The sequence below is a fragment of the Bufo gargarizans genome, chromosome 3, assembly GCF_014858855.1.
Source record: "Bufo gargarizans isolate SCDJY-AF-19 chromosome 3, ASM1485885v1, whole genome shotgun sequence".
Lineage (NCBI taxonomy): Eukaryota > Metazoa > Chordata > Amphibia > Anura > Bufonidae > Bufo > Bufo gargarizans.
Window position 1 is genome coordinate 67,041,318 of NC_058082.1, and position 20,315 is coordinate 67,061,632.

The window sequence follows — 20,315 nt, forward strand, 5'->3', positions numbered from 1 at the left end:
TCCAAGGGTACTTTCACACTTGCGTTAACCTCTTCTGGTATTGAGTTCTGTCCTAGGGGCTCAATACCGAAAAAAAACTGATCAGTTCTATCCTAATGCATTCTAAATGGAGAGCAATCTGTTCAGTATGCATCAGGATGTCTTAAGTTCAGTCACTGTACGGTTTTTGGACGGAGAAAATACCACAGCATGCTGTGTCATTTTCTCAGTCGAAAATTTCGGAACACTTGCTGAAATACCGGATCCGGCATTATTTTCCATTGAAATGCATTAATGCTGGATCCGGCATGCGCTGACCTTTAAAAAGTGAAAAAAATAAATACTGGATCCATTTTTCCGGATGACAACTGTAGAGACAGATCCAATATTGCAATGCATTTGTGAGACGGATCTGCATCCGAATCCAGCTACAAATGGTGTCCGTTTACATACAGACTGCCAGATCCAGCAGGCAGTTCCGTCGCTGTGAAAGTACCCTAATATACATGTATTTAAAATTCTGTATACATACCTTATATTAGACATCGTGACACAGTGAGGGGTTGTGTCTGGCAAGGCAGGTATTTTACTCCCAACATGTGCAACTGGGCTGGTTTCCAGCCAGGTGAGATAAAATACCGGACCTGATTTTTGACAGCACCTGGCTGGCCTCAAATAGGCAGCTGGGCTCAGCAGAGATGTCTCTGTTTTTGGGATCTGAGGCTTTGTGCCGTGCTGGAGGTTCGAGAGCCGCCTGCTGTGGACTTCTGGAGGCAGAACTGCCAACAAGGTGACTTGTGGTATATCAACTTTCCATTTTGTGTGAATTAACACAAAGACTGCAAAGTTACGTGCTGTTTTGTGCAATTGCCTCAAGTGTGAATAAACACTGACGTTTTGAGTTAAGAACTTGTATTTTGCCTCTGTACTGCGCCCTCTTACCCTATCTACCAGAGCAAAATCCCACAATTGGTGGAGGATGCGTGCAAGAGTAGTGAGGCTGGCGTGAATGCCGATATTTTTGGTTTCTGCATTTTTCAGGCACGGTTGTATGTCGTACATTAAACCAGCTGTATTACAACCAGTGCCCTACGACAAAATGGAGGCTGTTGTCAAGGCCCTCATGGAGGCTAATCTGCAGAAGCGGGAGACAAACCTGCAGCAACGCACAGCTAATAAGCAGCAGCAGGAGTCTAACCAGTTGCTGCTACAACACGTGATGGCTTTGCAGACAGCAGGAGCAACCCCGAGTATCCACAATGCCCGGAAAGCAGTCCGTACCGCGATTCCTAAGATGACCCCCGCAGATGACATCAAAACCTACCTCGCGATGTAGGAGAAAGTGGCCATCAGGGAAAAGCTACCCTGTGACCAGTGGGCTGAGGTCGTCGCTCCATTCCTGGCATCCGATTCCTAGCTGGTGTATTTTGACTTGCCGGATGATCAAGCGGCCGACTACCAAAAAGTAAAGGGTGAGATTTTGGCAAGACTGGGGGTGAATGTGTTGGTCCGGGCCCAGCAGGTACATCAGTGGGGGTTTAAGCCGGCTGAGCCTGCGAGGACCCAGTATTATGACTTATGTGCTGAGTCCCACAGCTATGCTGGATAGACTATTGGCTGATATGTTCTGGAGGGCTCTGCCACCCCCACTGGATCGGCCAGGTGTTTCCTGGCAACGTCCTAGAAATGGTGGACCTGGTGGAGCGCTACTAAGACTGTTACAGGGGGTTCTTTTGGGAGGGGGGAAGTCAAACCCCGTAAATCTCCATCCCAGACCCGGCGACTTGTACCAACCAATCCCATCCGGGGTGTACCCTCTACAGACCTGGCTCTGATAGTCTGCTGGCGGTGTCAGGAGCCGGTCCATGTAAGAGATGACTGTCCCCATCAGGTGGAACCCATGGATACTAACTATGGCTACCGTCAGTCGCTATATGCCAGGAAGCTGTGTGCAGCAGGTACCCCAAAAACTCTAAACCACCTGTGCCAAGTGGAAGTAGGAGACACTCCAGCGGAGGCTCTGCTGGACTCGGGGAGTCTGGTGTCCCTAGTAAGGGCTCCACTGGTACATCAGTGCAGTATACTGGCCAGAAAGTCGGGGTCATGTGCATCCATGGAGACTTAAAAGACTATCCCACTGCCCTGGTGTCTCTAACCACAGGGACTGGAAGATGAACTCATTAAGTGGCAGTTGCCCCAAATTTACACTACGAACTTATAATAGGGAGAGACTTCCCGACACTGTGGCCTGCTATAAGACTAACTGATACCCATGAGACAGGAGTAACCCTAGCAGAGTGGCCTGGCTAAGGGGGGAGACCAGAACCCTGGGAACCTGAGTCCGAAGGGCCAGCGGATTACTGAGAGATTGGATTGGAGAGACACGCCTCAGTAATGCTGCGGTATTATCTCCGTCCTGAACAGTCAAAACGACTCCACTGAAGACATCCTGATGCATACCGCACATCGCCGACACTATAATAGAAAATGCCTTTTCTGGTCCGCAATTGCGGACAAGAATAGGACATGTTCTATTTTTTCGGGAACAGAATTGCAGATCCTGAAAATACGCATTCCTGGAAATGCGGATGTGTTCCAGCCCCATTGAAAGTGCATCTGTTCCGCAAATTGTAGAACAGATGCGGACCTAAATTACGGACGTGTGAATGGACCCTTAGGCCTGTTTCACACAACCGTTTTTTTTTCATGTATGGGATGTATTTTGCGTTCCGTATATGGAACCATTCATTTCAATGGTTCCGCAAAAAAACCTGAATGTACGCCGTATGCATTCCGTTTCCATATTTCCGTTTTTCCTTCCCGTTCAAAGATAGAACATGTCCTATTATTGCCCTCAAATCACGTTCCGTGGCTCCATTCAAGTCAATGGGTCCGCAAAAAATGGAACACATACGTAAATTCATCCGTATGTCTTCCGTATCCGTTCCGTTTTTGCGGAACCATCTATTGAAAATGTTATGCCCAGACCAATTTTTTGTATGTAATTACTGTATACTGTATATGCCATATGGAAAAACGGAACAGAAACACAACGGAAACAAAAAATACTAAACAACGGATCCGTGAAAAACGGACCGCAAAACACTGAAAAAGCCATATGGTCGTGTGAAAGAGGCCTTAGAGACAGACAAGCCATAGCAACGCTCTTTTAAGGGACCAGCGGAAAGGGACAGAGGACAATACTGAAAGCTGCTATTATAAGGTAATTACAGATCTTTTGACAATCATTGACAGACTATCTCGGGTATACATGCCTAGCTCTAATAAACTAGCAAATAAAAAAAATATGACAGTTACCCTTTAAGGGTCCATTCACACGTCCGTATGAATGGTCCAGATCCGTTCCGCAATTATGCGTTGACCACAGCTGTGGATAGGCATTTCTATTGGGGTGCCGCCCCGGTGTTTTGTGGATCTGCAAAACACTGCGTACGTGTGAATGGACCCTAAATGTGGATTAATAAATTAATTAAATTGCTCCTTACTAAAGTGTCAGTACGGTTTCTACCTCTATAAAATATCTATAATCCGATGATTTATGAGCTGATATCCATTTAAATATGTCAGTGAAAGAAAAAAAATTGGCCCAGGGGCTCCACATGCTGTAAAAAATAAAGAAACTTATACTCACCTACCCGATCCCCAGCTGCTGCAGTTGACCGAGTCAGTAATTATGCTTTGGGTGTAGTTAGAAGTGTGGCCTAGTGTGAAATTTTTTTTTGCAATGTGTGCCGGCATATATTGTTCCTCTTTGCAATTTTCAAAAGTTGGGAGGTATGCATACGTGTGTTGGGTCAACACACAGGAGACATTCATGTGATAAATAAATAGGAGTAACTACTGTACATCACTGTTTACATGTCTGCCAGTAGCTAGTGCAGTGTCCCACTCAAGTGACCATGGGCCCCGCAAACGTGTCTTAACCTCTTTAGGACACAGGGCATACAGGTACGCCCTGATGTCCTGGTACTTAAGGACACAGGGCGTACCTGTACGCCCTGTGTATTTCCGATCACCGATCATTGAGCAGGCACCCGGACCCCCCCCTTGTACGCGATCGCAGCAAACCGCAGGTCAATTCAGACCTGCGGTTTGCTGCGTTTCCGGGTTATTCGGGTCTCTGAGGACTCGATAACCCGGAACAGGATGGTGATCGGTGATGTGATATTACACCACCAATCACCATCCTGCGATCGCCTCTGATTGGTAGATGGGCGGGCGGCGGTAGGTTCAAATCTTGGCAGCGCTCCTCTCCTCCTCCTACATTTGTGTCCGGGGAGCAGAGGAGAGAGCTTCCTGCACGTGTCGGATCTCAGCCAGCATCACCCCATCTGTGCCCCAGCACCGGATCTGTGCCCCAGCACCCCTCATCTGATCAGCCAGGTAATTAGGGAAAAGTTGGGCTAGGCAAGGATATAAAACGGAAAGTTAGTGGGGAAATTTTTTTTTTTATTGCATCACCCTAAATAGGATATACATATAGGGTTCGGACCGCGCGTATCATAAATAGACGATATACAAGGTTTTTTTCTCCTTTTCCTTTTAGAAAGGTACCGAGGTCTGCAGATGTCCTATTTGTGGATATCATGCAACTTGTAAAAATTGTAATAGTGTAAATCCGTATGGTTGTACTGCCCTGCAATGCACAGATTGTACTTACACGGCACTCCACCAACAACAGGCGTATCAAAGGTATCCTCCGCAGCTTGTTTGATTCTTCGCGGCGAAGGTCCGCGTTCACACGCCAGCACACAGAGTTTAACCATGGACTTAATTCCAGCACGCACCAGATGAGTTTGCTAGTAATCCCAACTTCTTTGGATTTAAAAATTTCTGTGGATACAAGTGGCTCCTACCATAGTGAAGCTCCGATAACTATTTTAAAAAGTTTATTCAGTACATACTTACAAACATGCACTTTAAAATCGCATTAAAAATCCCAGCGTCTTTTTCTTTGCCTGACCTAGGTTTCGCTCCTTGAGCTTCGTCAGGGGAAGCTCAAGGAGCGAAACCTAGGTCGGGCAAAGAAAAAGACGCTGGGATTTTTAATGCGATTTTAAAGTTCGTGTTTGTAAGTATGTACTGAATAAACTTTTTAAAATAGTTATCGGAGCTTCACTATGGTAGGAGCCACTTGTATCCACAGAAATTTTTAAATCCAAAGAAGTTGGGAATACTAGCAAACTCATCTGGTGCGTGCTGGAATTAAGTCCATGGTTAAACTCTGTGTGCTGGCGTGTGAACGCGGACCTTCGCCGCGAAGAATCAAACAAGCTGCGGATTCTCGTATTCAACCCCCAGAATGTCTCCCCACTCTGGCTGTTAGCAGGAAAATTGTGTGGGACCTTATGCACCCACTGCTAGATAAAGGTCATCACCTGTACGTGGATAACTTTTATACTAGTATCCCCTTGTTCCAGTCCCTCGTCGCCACATCCACGTCCGCTTGTGGGACCGTGCGGAAAAATCAACACGGACTCCCTGCCCACCCTCTCCAGGTACCTATCCCCAGGGGTGAGACCCGTGCCCTTATCAGTGAAAACCTGTTGCTGGTCAGATTTAAGGAGGAGGAGTTGATCTGTCTGATCAAGTCGTCAAGCCATATAACGCCATGCGCAAAACCCGGGCATGGTACAAAAAAGTTGCGGTCTACTTGGTGCAGGGTGCCTTGTACAACTTTTCTGTGCTGTTCCGGAGCGCTGGCAACACAGGGACATTCCTTCAGTTCTATGAAGCAGTCTTTATGGCCCTGATCTTTTCGGACCGGGAAAGAACAGGCCGGAGTACCTGGGGAACTGGAGGTGCCCAGATCGTCCCTGACCAACACTTTTTAAGGTGTGGTCCCCCATACTGGAAAGAAGGGACGGACCCCCAAAAAGTGCAGAGTGTGTCGCAGGAGGGGGATACGGAAGGACACCACTACTCAGTGCGACACTGCCCCTATCATCCGGGCCTCTGCATTGACGGTTGCTTCAGGGAGTACCATACTTCCATGGAGTACTAAATTTATATCCCAATTTAGCCACTGACAATTGGATAAAAAACTGGTTCTCAGACTTGAGACACTAAAACAAAAACAAAAATTTCAAAAATATTATTTAGTAAAACTAAAATACCGTAGACTTATTGTGTATCGCCACGTCCGTCTTTTTTTTTTTTACCTTACATCACAAAAATTGTAATAGCAAGCGATGAAAAAGTCATATGCCCCTCAAAATAGTGCCAATAAAACCGTCCTATCATCCTGCAAAAAATTAGTCCCTACATAAGCTAATCGGCTAAAAACGAAAAAAAAAAAAAATTACTCTTAGACTATGGAGATACTAAAATGTTTTTTTTTCTTTATAAAAAGACAATATAGTGTAAAACACAAATAAATTAATAAATAAAAGGTTGACATATTAGGTATCGCCGTGTCCGTATGAATCTGCTCAATAAAAATACCCCCCCAACCCCTCAGATGAACACAGTAAAAAATAAAAACGGTGCCAAAATTTTTGGGCAAATTTTCAATGTTAATCCATTTTTTCCTACTAACAAAGCAAGGGTTAACAGCCAAAGAAAACTTAATATTTATTACCCTCATACCGCAGTTTACAGAAACACTCCATATGTGGTTGTAAACTGCTGTATGACCAAACGGCAGGGCGCAGAAGGAAAGGAACGCCGTATGGTTTCTGGAAGGCAGATTATGATGGCCTTTTTTTGGGGGCACCATGACCCATTTGAAGCCCCCCTGATGCACCCCTAGAGTAAAAACTCCATAAAAGCGATCCCATCTAAGAAACTACACCCCTCAAGGTATCCAAAACTTATTTTACAAATGTCGTTAACCCTTTAGGTGTTCCACAAGAGTTATTGGCAAATGGAGATGAAATTTCAGAATTTCTATTTCTGGTAACCTTGCCTAAATTTAATATACAGTACAGACCAAAAGTTTGGACACACCTTCTCATTCAAAGAGTTTTCTTTATTTTCATGACTATGAAAGCATCAGAACTAGGAATTAACACATGTGGAATTATATACATAACAAACAAGTGTAAAACAACTGAGAATATATCATATTCTAGGTTCTTCAAAGTAGCCACCTTTTGCTTTGATTACTGCTTTGCACACGCTTGGCATTCTCTTGATGAGCTTCAAGAGGTAGTCCCCTGAAATGGTCTTCCAACAGTCTTGAAGGAGTTTCCAGAGATGCTTAGCACTTGTCGGCCCTTTTGCCTTCACTCTGCGGTCCAGCTCACCCCAAACCATCTCGATTGGGCTCAGGTCCAGTGACTGTGGAGGCCAGGTCATCTGGCGCAGCACCCCATCACTCTCCTTCATGGTCAAATAGCCCTTACTTTCAAAGTTTTCCCAATTTTTTGGCTGACTGACCGTCATTTCTTAAAGTAATGATGGCCACTAGTTTTTCTTTACTTGGCTGCTTTTGTCTTGCCATAATACAAATTCTAACAGTCTATTCAGTAGGACTATCAGCTGTGTATCCACCTGACTTCTCCACAACGCAACTGATGGTCCCAACCCTATTTATAAGGCAAGAAATCCCACTTATTATACCTGACAGGGCACACCTGTGAAGTGAAAACCATTTCAGGGGACTACCTCTTGAAGCTCATCAATAGAATGCCAAGAGTGTGGAAAGCAGTAATCAAAGCAAAAGGTGGCTACTTTGAAGAACCTAGAATATGACATATTTTCAGTTGTTTCACACATGTTTGTTATGTATATAATTCTACATGTGTTAATTCATAGTTTTGATGCCTTCAGTGTGAATCTACAATTTTCATAGTCATGAAAATAAAGGAAACTCTTTGAATGAGAAGGTGTGTCCAAACTTTTGGTCTGTACTGTAGATAAACCAAAAATAATATGTACCCTAAAAATAGTCCCCACAAAACTGCCACCTTATCCCGTAGTTTCCAAAATGGGGTCACTTTTATGGAGTTTCTACTCTAGGGGTGCATCAGGGGGGCTTCAAATGGGACATGGTGTAAATAAACCAGTCCATCAAAATCGGCCTTCCAAAAACCATACGGCGCACCTTTCCCTCTACACCCTACTGTGTGCCCGTACAGTAGTTTATGGCCACATATGAGGTGTTTCTGCAAACTACAGAATCGGGGCAATAAATATAGCATTTTGTTTGGCTGTTAACCCTTGATTTGTTACTGGAAAAAAATGGATTAAAATTGAAAATTTGCCCAAAAATTCTAATTCTCAAATTTCGTCTCCATTTTCCAATAACTCTTGTGCAACACCTAAATGGTTAGCGGCGTTTGTAAAATCAGATTAGAATTCCTTTAGGGGTGTAGTTTCTAGAATGGGGTCATTTTTGGGTGGTTTCTATTATGTAAGCTTCACAAAGTGACTTCAGACCTGAACTGGTCCCTAAAAATTGGGTTTTTGAAAGTTTGCTTCTAAATTTCTAAGCCTTGTAACATCCCCAAAATATAAAATATCATTCTCAAAATGATCCAAACAAGAAGTAGACATATGGGGAATTTAAAGTAATAACTATTTTTGGCGGTATTACTATGTATTATAGAAGTAGAGAAATTGAAACTTGGAAATTTGCTATTTTTTAAAAAAATTGTTAAATTTGGTATTTTTTTATGAATAAAATTTTTTTTTTTTTACTTCATTTTACCAGTGTTGTGAAGTACAATATGTGACAAAAGAACAATCTCAGAATGGCCTGGATAAGTTAAAGCGTTTTAAAGTTATCACCACTTAAAGTGACACTGGTTAGATTTGCAAAAAATGGCCTGGTCCTTAAGGTAAAATAAGGCTGTGTGCTTAAGGAGTTAATTATGTATTAATGTCATGTGATATGCCTGTATTTTGTATTTTATCTCCTTTCATATTCTCCATGTCACAATGTGATTCCATATGCAAATATCCTTTACAAAGGCCTGGTCAGGGTGCACTACACTTGTTTCTCCATAAGATGGAGCAGTGTCAGTGTATATATACAGTTGCAAGAAAAAGTATGTGAACCCTTTGGAATGATATGGATTTCTGCACAAATTGGTCATAAAATGTGATCTGATCTTCATCTAAGTCACAATAGACAATCACAGTCTGCTTAAACTAATAACACACAAATAATTAAATGTTACTATGTATTAATACTGGGGAGGGCACATTGGGGGCTGATGGAGAGGCACTGGGGGATGGTGAGAGGCACTGGGGGCTGATGGAGAGGCTACTGGATGCTGCTATGAGGCATGGGGCTCTTATCTGAGGTCTGATTGGGGGTCATTTATATTGCGGTCTGAGCTGAGGTGTGATCTGAGGTCTTATTGGGGTCTTATTAAAGGGGTTGTCCAGGTTCAGAGCTGAACCTGGACATACCTCCATTTTCACCCAGGCAGCCCCCCTGACATGAGCATCGGAGCAGTTCATGCTCCGATGCTCTCCTTTGCCCTGCGCTAAATCGCGCAGGGCAAAGGCATTTTTCTGAGTTCCGGTGACGAACCGGGCTCACCATGGGGCTGACAGGCAGCCCGGTGACGTCACCGGCACTGATGGGCGGGATTTGGCTCTGCCCTAGCCAGTAAAACGGCTAGGGCAGAGCTAAAGCCCGCCCCTCAGAGCCGGTGACGTCACCGAACACACTGCCGGGCGGAAGTTACCGCCCGGCAGTGTGTTATTGAAAACACAAGAGCCCGTGCCCTGCGTGATCTAGCGCAGGGCACGGGAGCGCATCGGAGCATGAGATGCTCCGATGGCAGGCTCAGGAGGGCTGCCGGGGTGAAAATAAGGGTATGTCCGGGTTCAGCTCTGAACCCGGACAACCCCTTTAACATTGGGGATCTTATTGGGGCTGTTAGCTGAGATCTGATAAACATTGGGGGTCTGATTGGTGGTCTGACCTGAGGTATAATGAAAAATATTTTTTTTCCGGAGCCGCTAGGAGAAAAAAGGCCTCACAGTCTCCCACACTCCTTCTGCCCGGCCAAGCAAGCCAGCACCCCTGAGGTCGAGCCTGTCAGCAGCACCCCTGAGGTCGAGCCTGTCAGCAGCACCCCTGAGGACGAGCCTGCCAGCACCCCTGAGGCCAAGCGAGCCAGCACCCCTGAGGCCAAGCCACCCAACACCCCTGAGACCAAGCCACCCAACACCCCTGAGGCCCAGCCTGCCAGCGCCCCTAAGGCCCAGCCTGCCAGCGCCCCTGAGGCCCAGCCTGCCAGCGCCCCTGAGGCCAAGCCTGCCAGCGCCCCTGAGGCCAAGCCTGCCAGCGCCCCTGAGGCCAAGCCTGCCAGCGCCCCTGAGCTTATAATATGAAAGAGACGAATTATGTCTGAACAGACATATAGCGCAAATTCCAGTTTTTGTTGGTGCAAATATGCCATGCATCATAGTTTGCAACTTTTTTATGCCACAACAGGGACGTGAAAGGTTTGATAAATGCCCTCCATATTTCTCAATTCATTTACACCAGGCAATTGACATAAATTGATTGATACATCTCCTCTAGAGCTCTAAATAGGCAGCTTCCTTCACATAGTGTATTATAAAACTGTCTGCCTGAAGCCACCACTAGGTGGAGCTCAGTGCATAGGAATTTATACAGTTCTCATTGATATCAGTGGAAGCTGTATATCATTTCTTTGCATTGAGCTCCCCCTACTGATGGGTGCCAGAAAATGCAGTGAATATTTGTTGGGAACAGGAGAAGCCGTTTATCCCTGTCCCCTTTATGTTGCATTTTACAAATTTTGGGCTAAAAGTAATTTTTATTAAAAAATAAAGTTGTGTTCTGTCACAAAGGGTTAACTGTTTTTCAAGCTTTGTGAATAATACTTTTTGCTTTCACTTTGTGCCGGTCATCTAATAAACCTTATCTCTAAATTACTAAAAGGTCATAAACACTTATTTAAGCCACATTTTTATTAGTAAAATAAGAATTGAGCTATAAAGTCATAGATTAGTGACAAGGAGCCATCAGCTGAGCTTCTTGACAAAACAGTGAAAATTCAGATCCTGCTACTAGAGAAACTCTGCACAAAGACAGGGGTTCAACATTTGTAATAAAGACCAATTGAAAAAACGAATTTTAGCTCAAAATGAGTATAATGCAATAATAATAATACAAAAATTTCCCCCAAAGGTGTACATAGCCTTTAAAAGCTTCTGTCACCAGACTTCACAAAACAAACTGCATACATTATTAAATAGATCACTTATGAGGCTGGTGGACTCACCTTGAAAATCCATGTCAAAATGAGAGATGGTTATGTCCTCCAGCCTCATCAGGTCTAAGATCTATTTAATAATAATGTACATATTATTGTAATCTTGTGATATCTAATTCTGAATAATGTCAATAATTCCTCAAAATATAATCTATGTCGTCTGAACAGGTCACCATGGAAATGAACACAGAGTCTCACGTTCCTGAGCACAAGAGGCAGTCAAAAGAGGAGTTGGTTGGTAAGTGCCTTCTTCTGCTCATGTGTGACTTTGATGACATCTACTATAGGGTTGCCTATAACTTTTTCTCTCATTGAAGGATTGATGAGGTGAGTGTGAGTGTGAGCGGTGTTTTAGAGGCTACTTGAACAAGAGGAGAATCACGTGTAATTTTTCAGAGTGAATTTTCAAACCGCAAAGTGTGAGAGATTAGACACATCTCATGTACACTCTGTCTTTAATTAGGTGCAGAAATTGAACCGCTGTGCGAATTTTGAAATATGCAGATTTCACCTTTTTCAATGGAAAAAGCTCTCTCTGCAACTCTCCGCATTAATTATCAGGATGGGCAGTGTAAACGTTGATCACGCCTGGGTCTGTCAATCAGAGTGCAGGGGGAGTGGCAGTTGCAGAGAGAGCTGAGCCTCTATGTGTAATGGCAACGCCCCCGTTGCTCCTAGAGGCTCATTTGCATATAGTAAAACTTTATTTTTCTCAGAAATACCGGCACATATGAACAACACAGATGCCTTCAGCTGCCAAGCAAACATGCAATAGGTCAGTCAGTTTCACACGTGCAAATCTGCTGGCAGATGCCATTTAAAGAAGCACCCCAGCAGGGGCGTAACTATAGGGGATACAGAGGTAGCAGTCTTTACCTGGCCCAGGAGCCTAAGGGGGCCCAAAGACCCGTATGCTACATAAGAAGACACCGGTATTATAGAAAGTGCATGATGGTCAAGTTACACCTCTGGCTTGGAGGAAAGGGGTTGGGTCAAGAATTTGGCGGGGGGGGAGGGGGTTGCCGTTTCAACTTTTGCCTCAGGCAGCAGGAAGGCTATGTGCTTCCCTGCCCCTGGCCACAAAGCACTGATGGAAGGGAGGCCCAACCTGAACTCTTGCCCCGGGGCCCATGAGCCTTTAGCTACGCCCCTGCACTCCAGGGTTTGAGTTTTGCCTAGAATACTGGTGGTGAGTTAGCAATATATGTAAAATAAAAATAAAAAACCCAAAGCAGTCATGAATCTGAAGCAGATAAGCAGGGCCGGGCATATTTCCTTGATAGTATTCATTGTTCTTGTTTATCAGCTGAGAGGAACATGTTGCTTCATGTTTAGTATTTAGAATTATTTTTGCTTAGGTATAAAACCATTAGAGGGACAAAAAAGGAAAAGGCTGCGACTAAGAGACCAAGTTCCAGGCTCACTGCTTGTAATTATGTGCAAACACAAGTTAAAAGATTATTTTTTTGCCAGTGTTAAACAGAGATGTAAACAGTACAGCTCATCATGAAACATGGCAGCCAGTCACAGGAAGAAGGGAGGGGCTTAATACAGAGCCTGACTACAGGGAGACAGAAGGGACAAACTTCAAACAGCAAACACATTGAAATATCGGCAATAAAACATATAAAACCACAAACACATGGGACATAACAAGAGCGTGCATGTCTTTCCCTTGCTAGTGTTTCCATACCCTCCCAAAAAGTAAGTTTTATATGTTATATGCAAATTAAGTGTCAAGTGCCCAGTGGGCGGTCCATGGTGTTGTACTCAGGACTACATGTTGTCTGATATTTTTTCTAACCTTTGATATTACCCTTGCAGTATTTATGTTACTGTATTCCCTTTATATCTTATACATATATATATATATATGTAAATGGTAACTATTTCTAACAAGTCGAGAGCTAACATTCTCCTGCAGCAGTAAATACCTGTATGTTCACTTTCTGGAAATTCCTACTTTTCCGAATTTTCTATTATAGTGCCGGCGATGTGCGATCCGCAAATTGCAAAATGCACATTGCCGTTGTCTGTGTTTTGCGGATCCGCAAAACACTTATGGACAGTGTGAATGGACCCTCATAGTAACATTATTAAAGGTTACGTTTCATCTTTATGTGCGGCAGTTGTGTGCGGTTCTGCTGCGATACTGCAGGTATATAGAGGGACAAGCAATAATTTCTACTGGTGTGATATACCAGTCGCCACCTAAAAAACGGATTGAAGCGGTGTGTTATATACCAATATACTTTCTTTATAGTGCATTTGGGTACTGTATTGTGCATGTGCGTACGTGAAAATTATATTGCCGATATTTCGCATTGAAAAAAATAATGAATGGAGATCGCAAATTCGAATAATACATCTGGTATGTCACTGTCCATGTTGTGGGACTATTTGTGCAATTCTAGTAATTATTTCTTTGCTGCAAATATGAGCTGAAGGTTTTTCAGGTTCGCCTTAAATTAAAATGAATGGTACTTGCCGCGAACTTGCGGTTCGGCAGATGTTCGTCCATCAATAATCCTGGCTGAAGCATCAGCTAAGGGTCATATACAGTCCGGTCCATAAATATTGGGACATCAACGCAATTCTAACATTTTTGGCTCTATACACCACCACAATGGATTTGAAATGAAACGAACAAGATGTGCTTTAACTGCAGACGGTCAGCTTTAATTTGAGGTTATTTACATCCAAATCAGGTGAACGGTGTAGGAATTACAACAGTTTGCATATGTGCCTCCCACTTGTTAAGGGACCAAAAGTATTGGGACAATTGGCTTCTCGGCTGCTCCATGGCCAGGTGTGTGTTATTCCCTCATTATCCCAATTACAATGAGCATATAAAAGGTCCAGAGTTAATTTCAAGTGTGTAATTTGTATTTGGAATCTGATGCTGTCAACTCTCAAGATATGATCCAAAGAGCTGTCACTATCAGTGAAGCAAGCCATCATTAGGCTGGAAAAAAAAAACATCTGAGAGATAGCAACTGTTTGGAACATTCTTAAAAAGAAGGAACGCACCAGTGAGCTCAGCAACACCAAAAGACCCGGAAGACCACAGAAAACAACTGTGGTGAATGACCAAAGAATTCTTTCCCTGGTGAAGAAAACACCCTTTACAACAGTTGGCCAGATCAAAAACACTCTCCAGGAGGTAGGTGTATGTGTGTCAAAGTCAACAATCAAGATAAGACCTCACCAGAGTGAATTCAGAAGGTTCACCACAAGATGTAAACGATTGGTGAGCTTTAAAAACAGGAAGGCCAGATTACAGTTTGCCAAACGACATCTAAAAAGCCTTCACAGTTCTGGAACAACATCCTATGGTCAGGTAAGACCAAGATCAGAGTTACAACTTGAAAACGGTGGCTCACTCTGGGCGGATTATGGATAAGGTGCTGCAAAACCCAAAATGGAGGGACACCCACCCTCTAATTATAAATATTATAAAAAAAACAAGGTAATGGGTGAGTACTCTACATTTGGTCTTAGTGATAAAACTGTATAATTGAACTTCATAGAATAAAATACTTGTATAGCATAAAATTTATACGTATATAACATAAAATAAAATACAATCACATAAAATTAAAATACAATCCACATAAATTTTGAATTTCAAAAATCACAGGTAGGAATATAGTCCCTTGTATCCAACAATAATTCTCTGAAAAGTTCTGTGCTACTACAGAGTGGTAAGAGTGCTGCTGTTAGAACTCAAATTATATATATATAGTAAAAAAAGTCCAGCGGGAGCACCAACCAAGGAACGGGTGCAATGTCCACAAGGGTAGCGGCAATGCCCAAATAGTACAGTAAAGAGAAAATAGGACTGCACTCCAGAATAAAAGTGAAAATTGTGAGCTTTTATTCACCCATAATATGGCAACCTTGCGACGTTTCCCGTGTCTCAATTGCGTCAATTGTACCTATATCTGTAAATATAAATCTTTTGCACATCCATTTACAGGAAAAGAGTACCCCATTAGATTTCATCTTACATGTTCTTCATCATACGTTATCTATGTTTTAGCATGTCCATGCAATTTAATATACGTAGGGGAAACATCAACGGAATTGAAATTGAGGTTAAATAATCATAGAAACTCAATTAGGAAAAAACGCACTGATCTACCGGTTTCCAGACATTTTGGATCCCTTCATCACACTGAACGGGATCTAAGATGCTGGATAATCGACCATGTTGCGTTACCCAGAAGAGGTGGCGACCGTCTAGCAACTTTGAAAAAGAGAGAATTGCGATGGATATACACTCTGGATAGCTTGCACCCTAGGGGACTTAATGTAGAATTTAGATGAGAGATCTGTGATTTGGGGTTGAACCTGATTTTTCCTTGTATTGGCGGTCTTTCTTTTTCGGTTTTGTATAAAAGTGCCTTGAAATGGTGATAATACAAATTTGAAATTCACATGAAATAGATTAATTAATTTGTAATTAATTTGTTAATTTTTCTTTGCCTTTTAGAACAATTTTGAAATTTAAAAGATTGGATGGGGATCCTTGAACTGGCCCTCTTTGATAGTGATGGTGCTGAGCAACAACATCTGTGTCTTCCCGTTGCGTATTTCCAGATATGAAATTCTAGTATTCTCGTGTTATGCTTTCCTTTGAGAGAGAACCCCCCCTTATGGCTGCGTTATTGCCGGCAATGAGGTTGGCGGTGCCAGCGGGGTACATTGATGTGTCCCCCTCTGGCACATGCGACCTAGTGGGTTGGACCCATCTCGGCAGAGCTGGAACCTTCCCCACATGCTGGATCATGTAGAATGCACCTACCGCGGCTTAATATGCTGTTGAGGAAGCGCCTTGCACAATTAAGGTATCTATGAGTTACACTTCTGAAACCGCAGGGCATTGTTGCCCTTCAGCAAAATGGCGGTTTCAGTGTAACTATGATGAGCGCATGCGTCACACAAAAGCGCTATGACAGACAGGATAACGCGGATCTGGACATGCGCAATGAATGAATGGAGACGCTCAATGGAGCGTGATGGTGTATGCGGGCGCCATTCCATCTAGAGGTGCAATTTCTATGATCTTCATCTGACACACTTAGTCACTTTATTATCAAATATGTTATATACATGTATTTGGAAATTATTTATATTATATATCCATGTGCTCAACGAACAGGGACATCGTTCTTGTATTGTGGATCTCTTAGCACATGTCACTTTATGCACATGCACTTTGTTTATTTTTTGTATATGTACCAGATGTATTTAATTTAATCATGATTGTAATCACACTGCGATTGGTTAGTCACTTGAGATATGCCTTTATATGTCTTCATTTTCACAGCTTCTATGCTGGAAGAAGGCTCTTGTGAGCCGAAATGTCGCAAGGTTGCCATATTATGGGTGAATAAAAGCTCACAATTTTCACTTTTATTCTGGAGTGCAGTCCTATTTTCTCTTAAAAAAATATATATATATATATATATAACACAGAAAAATCCGCGGCACTCCTTAAAGTAGAAAAATGTGCAATTTATTCACACATGTCAGCAAAGACAACGTTTCGGTTCTCTCACAGAACCTTTTTCAAGTCAAGTGACTTGAAAAAGGTTCTGTGAGAGAACCGAAACGTTGTCTTTGCTGACATGTGTGAATAAATTGCACATTTTTCTACTTTAAGGAGTGCCGCGGATTTTTCTGTGTTATTTAACTGGTCCTATATCGAGGGATCACTGCGGGCACCGCTACAGCTTCAGCTGCATATCAAGGAGTGCTGCCTGACCTTTTTTATGGATATATATATATATATATATATATATATATATATATATGAATGTCCAGTCTGATCTCTGGTTTGCAAGCAACCTTAGATAGTAATTTTACTCCATATGGTGTTGCGCATACAATTAAGTTCCTTATGGCTCCATAAGAAGACTATTAATAGATGATATGGCAGATCATATATTGCGTTTTATTCAGTCTTGTCCCAGTGATTTATAGGTTTATATGAGTAAGTTCCTCTTACCTTCCTTTTTGTTCTTACGTGCCTCTGTTAAGTTTGGCGAGGGTCGGGCGGCGCGGGACAAAGCCGGCGTCTCGCTGCGTACTCCTCGAGCCATCTCGCAGGAGTTGAAGTAATGTTTCGAATTTACCTAGATCACGTGACTTTCATCCAGCGTAATGAGAAAAGAGAATGTCTGTCTCGATTCCTAATGTTAGTTATGATCGTTGAGGCATTATTTTGTTCAGTTATTCAGCATGGCCATGCTTGTTGTTGCGGAGATGCTTCTTATCAAGTGTGCGATCCAGCCCAGACGCGTTTCGGGAACTCTCCTTCCCTTCATCAGTGGTACCGCACTACCTGTTTGCCTCCGCCTTTTATTACAAAGATCAGCACCAATCTATGGATAACTGGATTTTCTTTATGGATGGAGATTCATATGCGTTTTTTGTGCGTCTCTTGTGCATCATTTTTGCATATATGTGTTTTTTGCAGCATATGTTCATTAAGTCCTTCTGAACCTCTTGTATAGAGGAAACTCATATTCGAGGTTGCATATATAGATTATTGGTGTTACAAGTGACAAACATTATAAAAACGAGAAATCTCATAGTGGTGTATAGTATCTATAATATAATAAATACCTAAGGGCATTACATTATATAAATTAGTTATTTAAAAGTACTTAAATACAAATTATGTATAAAAAGTGTTAAAATATACAAATAAGAATGAGAATAGCAGCATCTAATCAGACATAATTAGGGATAATCTACATATTTCAGTATCCGAAAGAGTATAAATATGAGTACAACTATCAGTTGCCCATTTTTATCAATTGCATTGCTGGAAATGTAATGTTTAGACTCAAATCCTGGATATCACTAGAGTATTCTAGCCATAAATATGGCTAAGTACTTTTCTTAAGAATGTTCCTTTAGTAGGGGTTCAGATCGGGGCAATGACCAAAAAGGGTGCCACTTCCACTTACAGTCAGTAATCATTTTAGTAGTAATTTTTTATAGTAATTTTTGAAGCTTCTTGATGGACTTGATCAAGTTGGCCCCAGATTGAGTCCACGCTGCAGTGAAGCTATGCGGCCAGACTGCGGCGTGAGAGTTGAATCAGAGGCACCCAACCTACAAGAACCCAAAGAGCTCCAACTCTGCGTTTTAATCCAGCTGGTAGCATCGATCCAAACTAATAGATGCGACGGGACTCTACTTTGGACATCTGTTTAATATAATTGCCTCCTCGCCAGTGTCTATCTACCCTCTCCAATGCCATGAAGATCAAATTAGAAGGGTCTTTGTTGTGCACCTCTCTATAGTGTTTGGATATAAAAGCTATAAAACAGTTACAAAAGAATGAAGCTATCACTATACGCCCTGCGGACAAGGGGGGGCGCAGTGGTTATTTTAGACACAGCAGACTATAATGAGGAGTGTCTACGACAGCTAACAGATGTTGAGACTTATATAAAGTTGTAAAACGATCCACTGGAAAGCTTTGATCAGGAATAAAAAATGTAAAAAAGGCTTGGAATCATTAATAGTTTCAAAACAGGAACATGATTTTATCTTGGGGACACAGAGGAGACTGCCTGTCTTCTACTGTCTCCCCAAGATTCATAAATGTCTTGAAAAGCCACCTGGCCGACCGATTGTTTCGGGTATAGGGTCAATCACTTCAAATCTATCCAAATATATAGATGTACAAATACAATCTGTTGTGAAAAGAACTGGGTCCTACATAAGATACAACCCACATCATCCAAGTACTAGAAAATTTAGAAGTTGAACCAGGGTGGATTATATGGGTACATTCTCTAAATCTACATCGAAGAACAGTTTTATACAGTTCTCAAGCTGTCATCTGCCAAGTTGGCTGATTAATGTTCCATTCGGCCAATTTTGCAGAATAAGAAGAAATTGTACATAAGATCATGACTTCGAAGTAGAAGCAGTTATCCCAAAATAATTGTGGAAGCAGCATTAGAAAGAACCAGAAAACTTGATAGACAAACCTGGTTTATAACTAAGGAACCAACAGCGGAGACAAAACAAGAAGGTGAGGTTATAAACACTAGAATCATCCTCCAGTTTAATGACAACTATAAGAGAGTTCAAAAAATCATAAGAACTCATTGGCACCATATTTTGAGTGACAAGAAGATAGGCCACCTCCTACCAGTTACTCCATCAGTAACAGTCACAAAAGCACCTAATTTAGGTCTAAAAATAGCTTCGTCCATTAGAACACCTAAAAAAAACTAACAAAAAGACCATTTTGGGCATTTGGATGAACCTGAAGGGTTTCTTCAAGTGCGGAAAATGTATGGCCTGTCAATAGCTTCCACTCAGAATACCCATACATGGGAGATCAAGGACTGCCTAACCTGCAACACTCCCGGAGTCATCTACCTGATCCAATGTCCATGCAAGAGACAATATATAGGTAGAACCAAACACCCAATGAAAACAAGACTGGCTGAACACATAACCAATATAAGAAAAGGAGATGACAAACATTGTCTATCCAAACACTATAGAGAGGTGCACAACAAAGACCCTTCTAATTTGATCTTCATGGCATTGGAGAGGGTAGATAGACACTGGCGAGGAGGCAATTATATTAAACAGATGTCCAAAGTAGAGTCCCGTCGCATCTATGAGTTTGGATCGATGCTACCAGCTGGATTAAACGCAGAGTTGGAGCTCTTTGGGTTCTTGTAGGCTGATTCGACTCTCACGCCGCAGTCTGGCCGCATATCGGCACTGCGGCGTGGACTCGATATGGGCCCTCCACCATATCCCAACTTGATCAACTTGATCAAGTCCATCAAGAAGTCCATCAAGAAGCTTCAAAAATTACTATAAAAAATGACTACTAAAATGATTACTGACTGTAAGTGGAAGTGGCACCTTTTTTGGTCATTGCCCTGATCTGAAACCCTACTAATTAAGAATCGAGAGACATTCTCTTTTCTCATTACGCTGGATGAAAGTCACGTGATCTAGGTAAATCCAAAACATCGCTTCAACTCCCGCAAAATTCCCGGCAAGTTGGCCCGACCCTCGCCAAACTTAACAGAGGCACGTAAGAACAAAAAGGAAGGTAAG

General features: G+C 42.5%; 1 protein-coding gene across 1 annotated transcript in view; it reads right to left on the reverse strand.

The window, feature by feature from the left end:
* The window catches only part of SCN8A (sodium voltage-gated channel alpha subunit 8), a 147,154-nt gene that overhangs the window by 120,296 nt on the left and 6,543 nt on the right, over positions 1-20,315 (reverse strand). The window contains exons 2-4 of the mRNA XM_044285453.1: positions 19,220-19,306; positions 18,466-18,539; positions 17,218-17,344 (exon numbers count right to left, since the gene is read on the reverse strand). Coding sequence (XP_044141388.1) covers positions 17,218-17,344; positions 18,466-18,539; positions 19,220-19,306 — 288 coding nt within the window. The remainder of the gene's footprint in view (positions 1-17,217; positions 17,345-18,465; positions 18,540-19,219; positions 19,307-20,315) is intronic.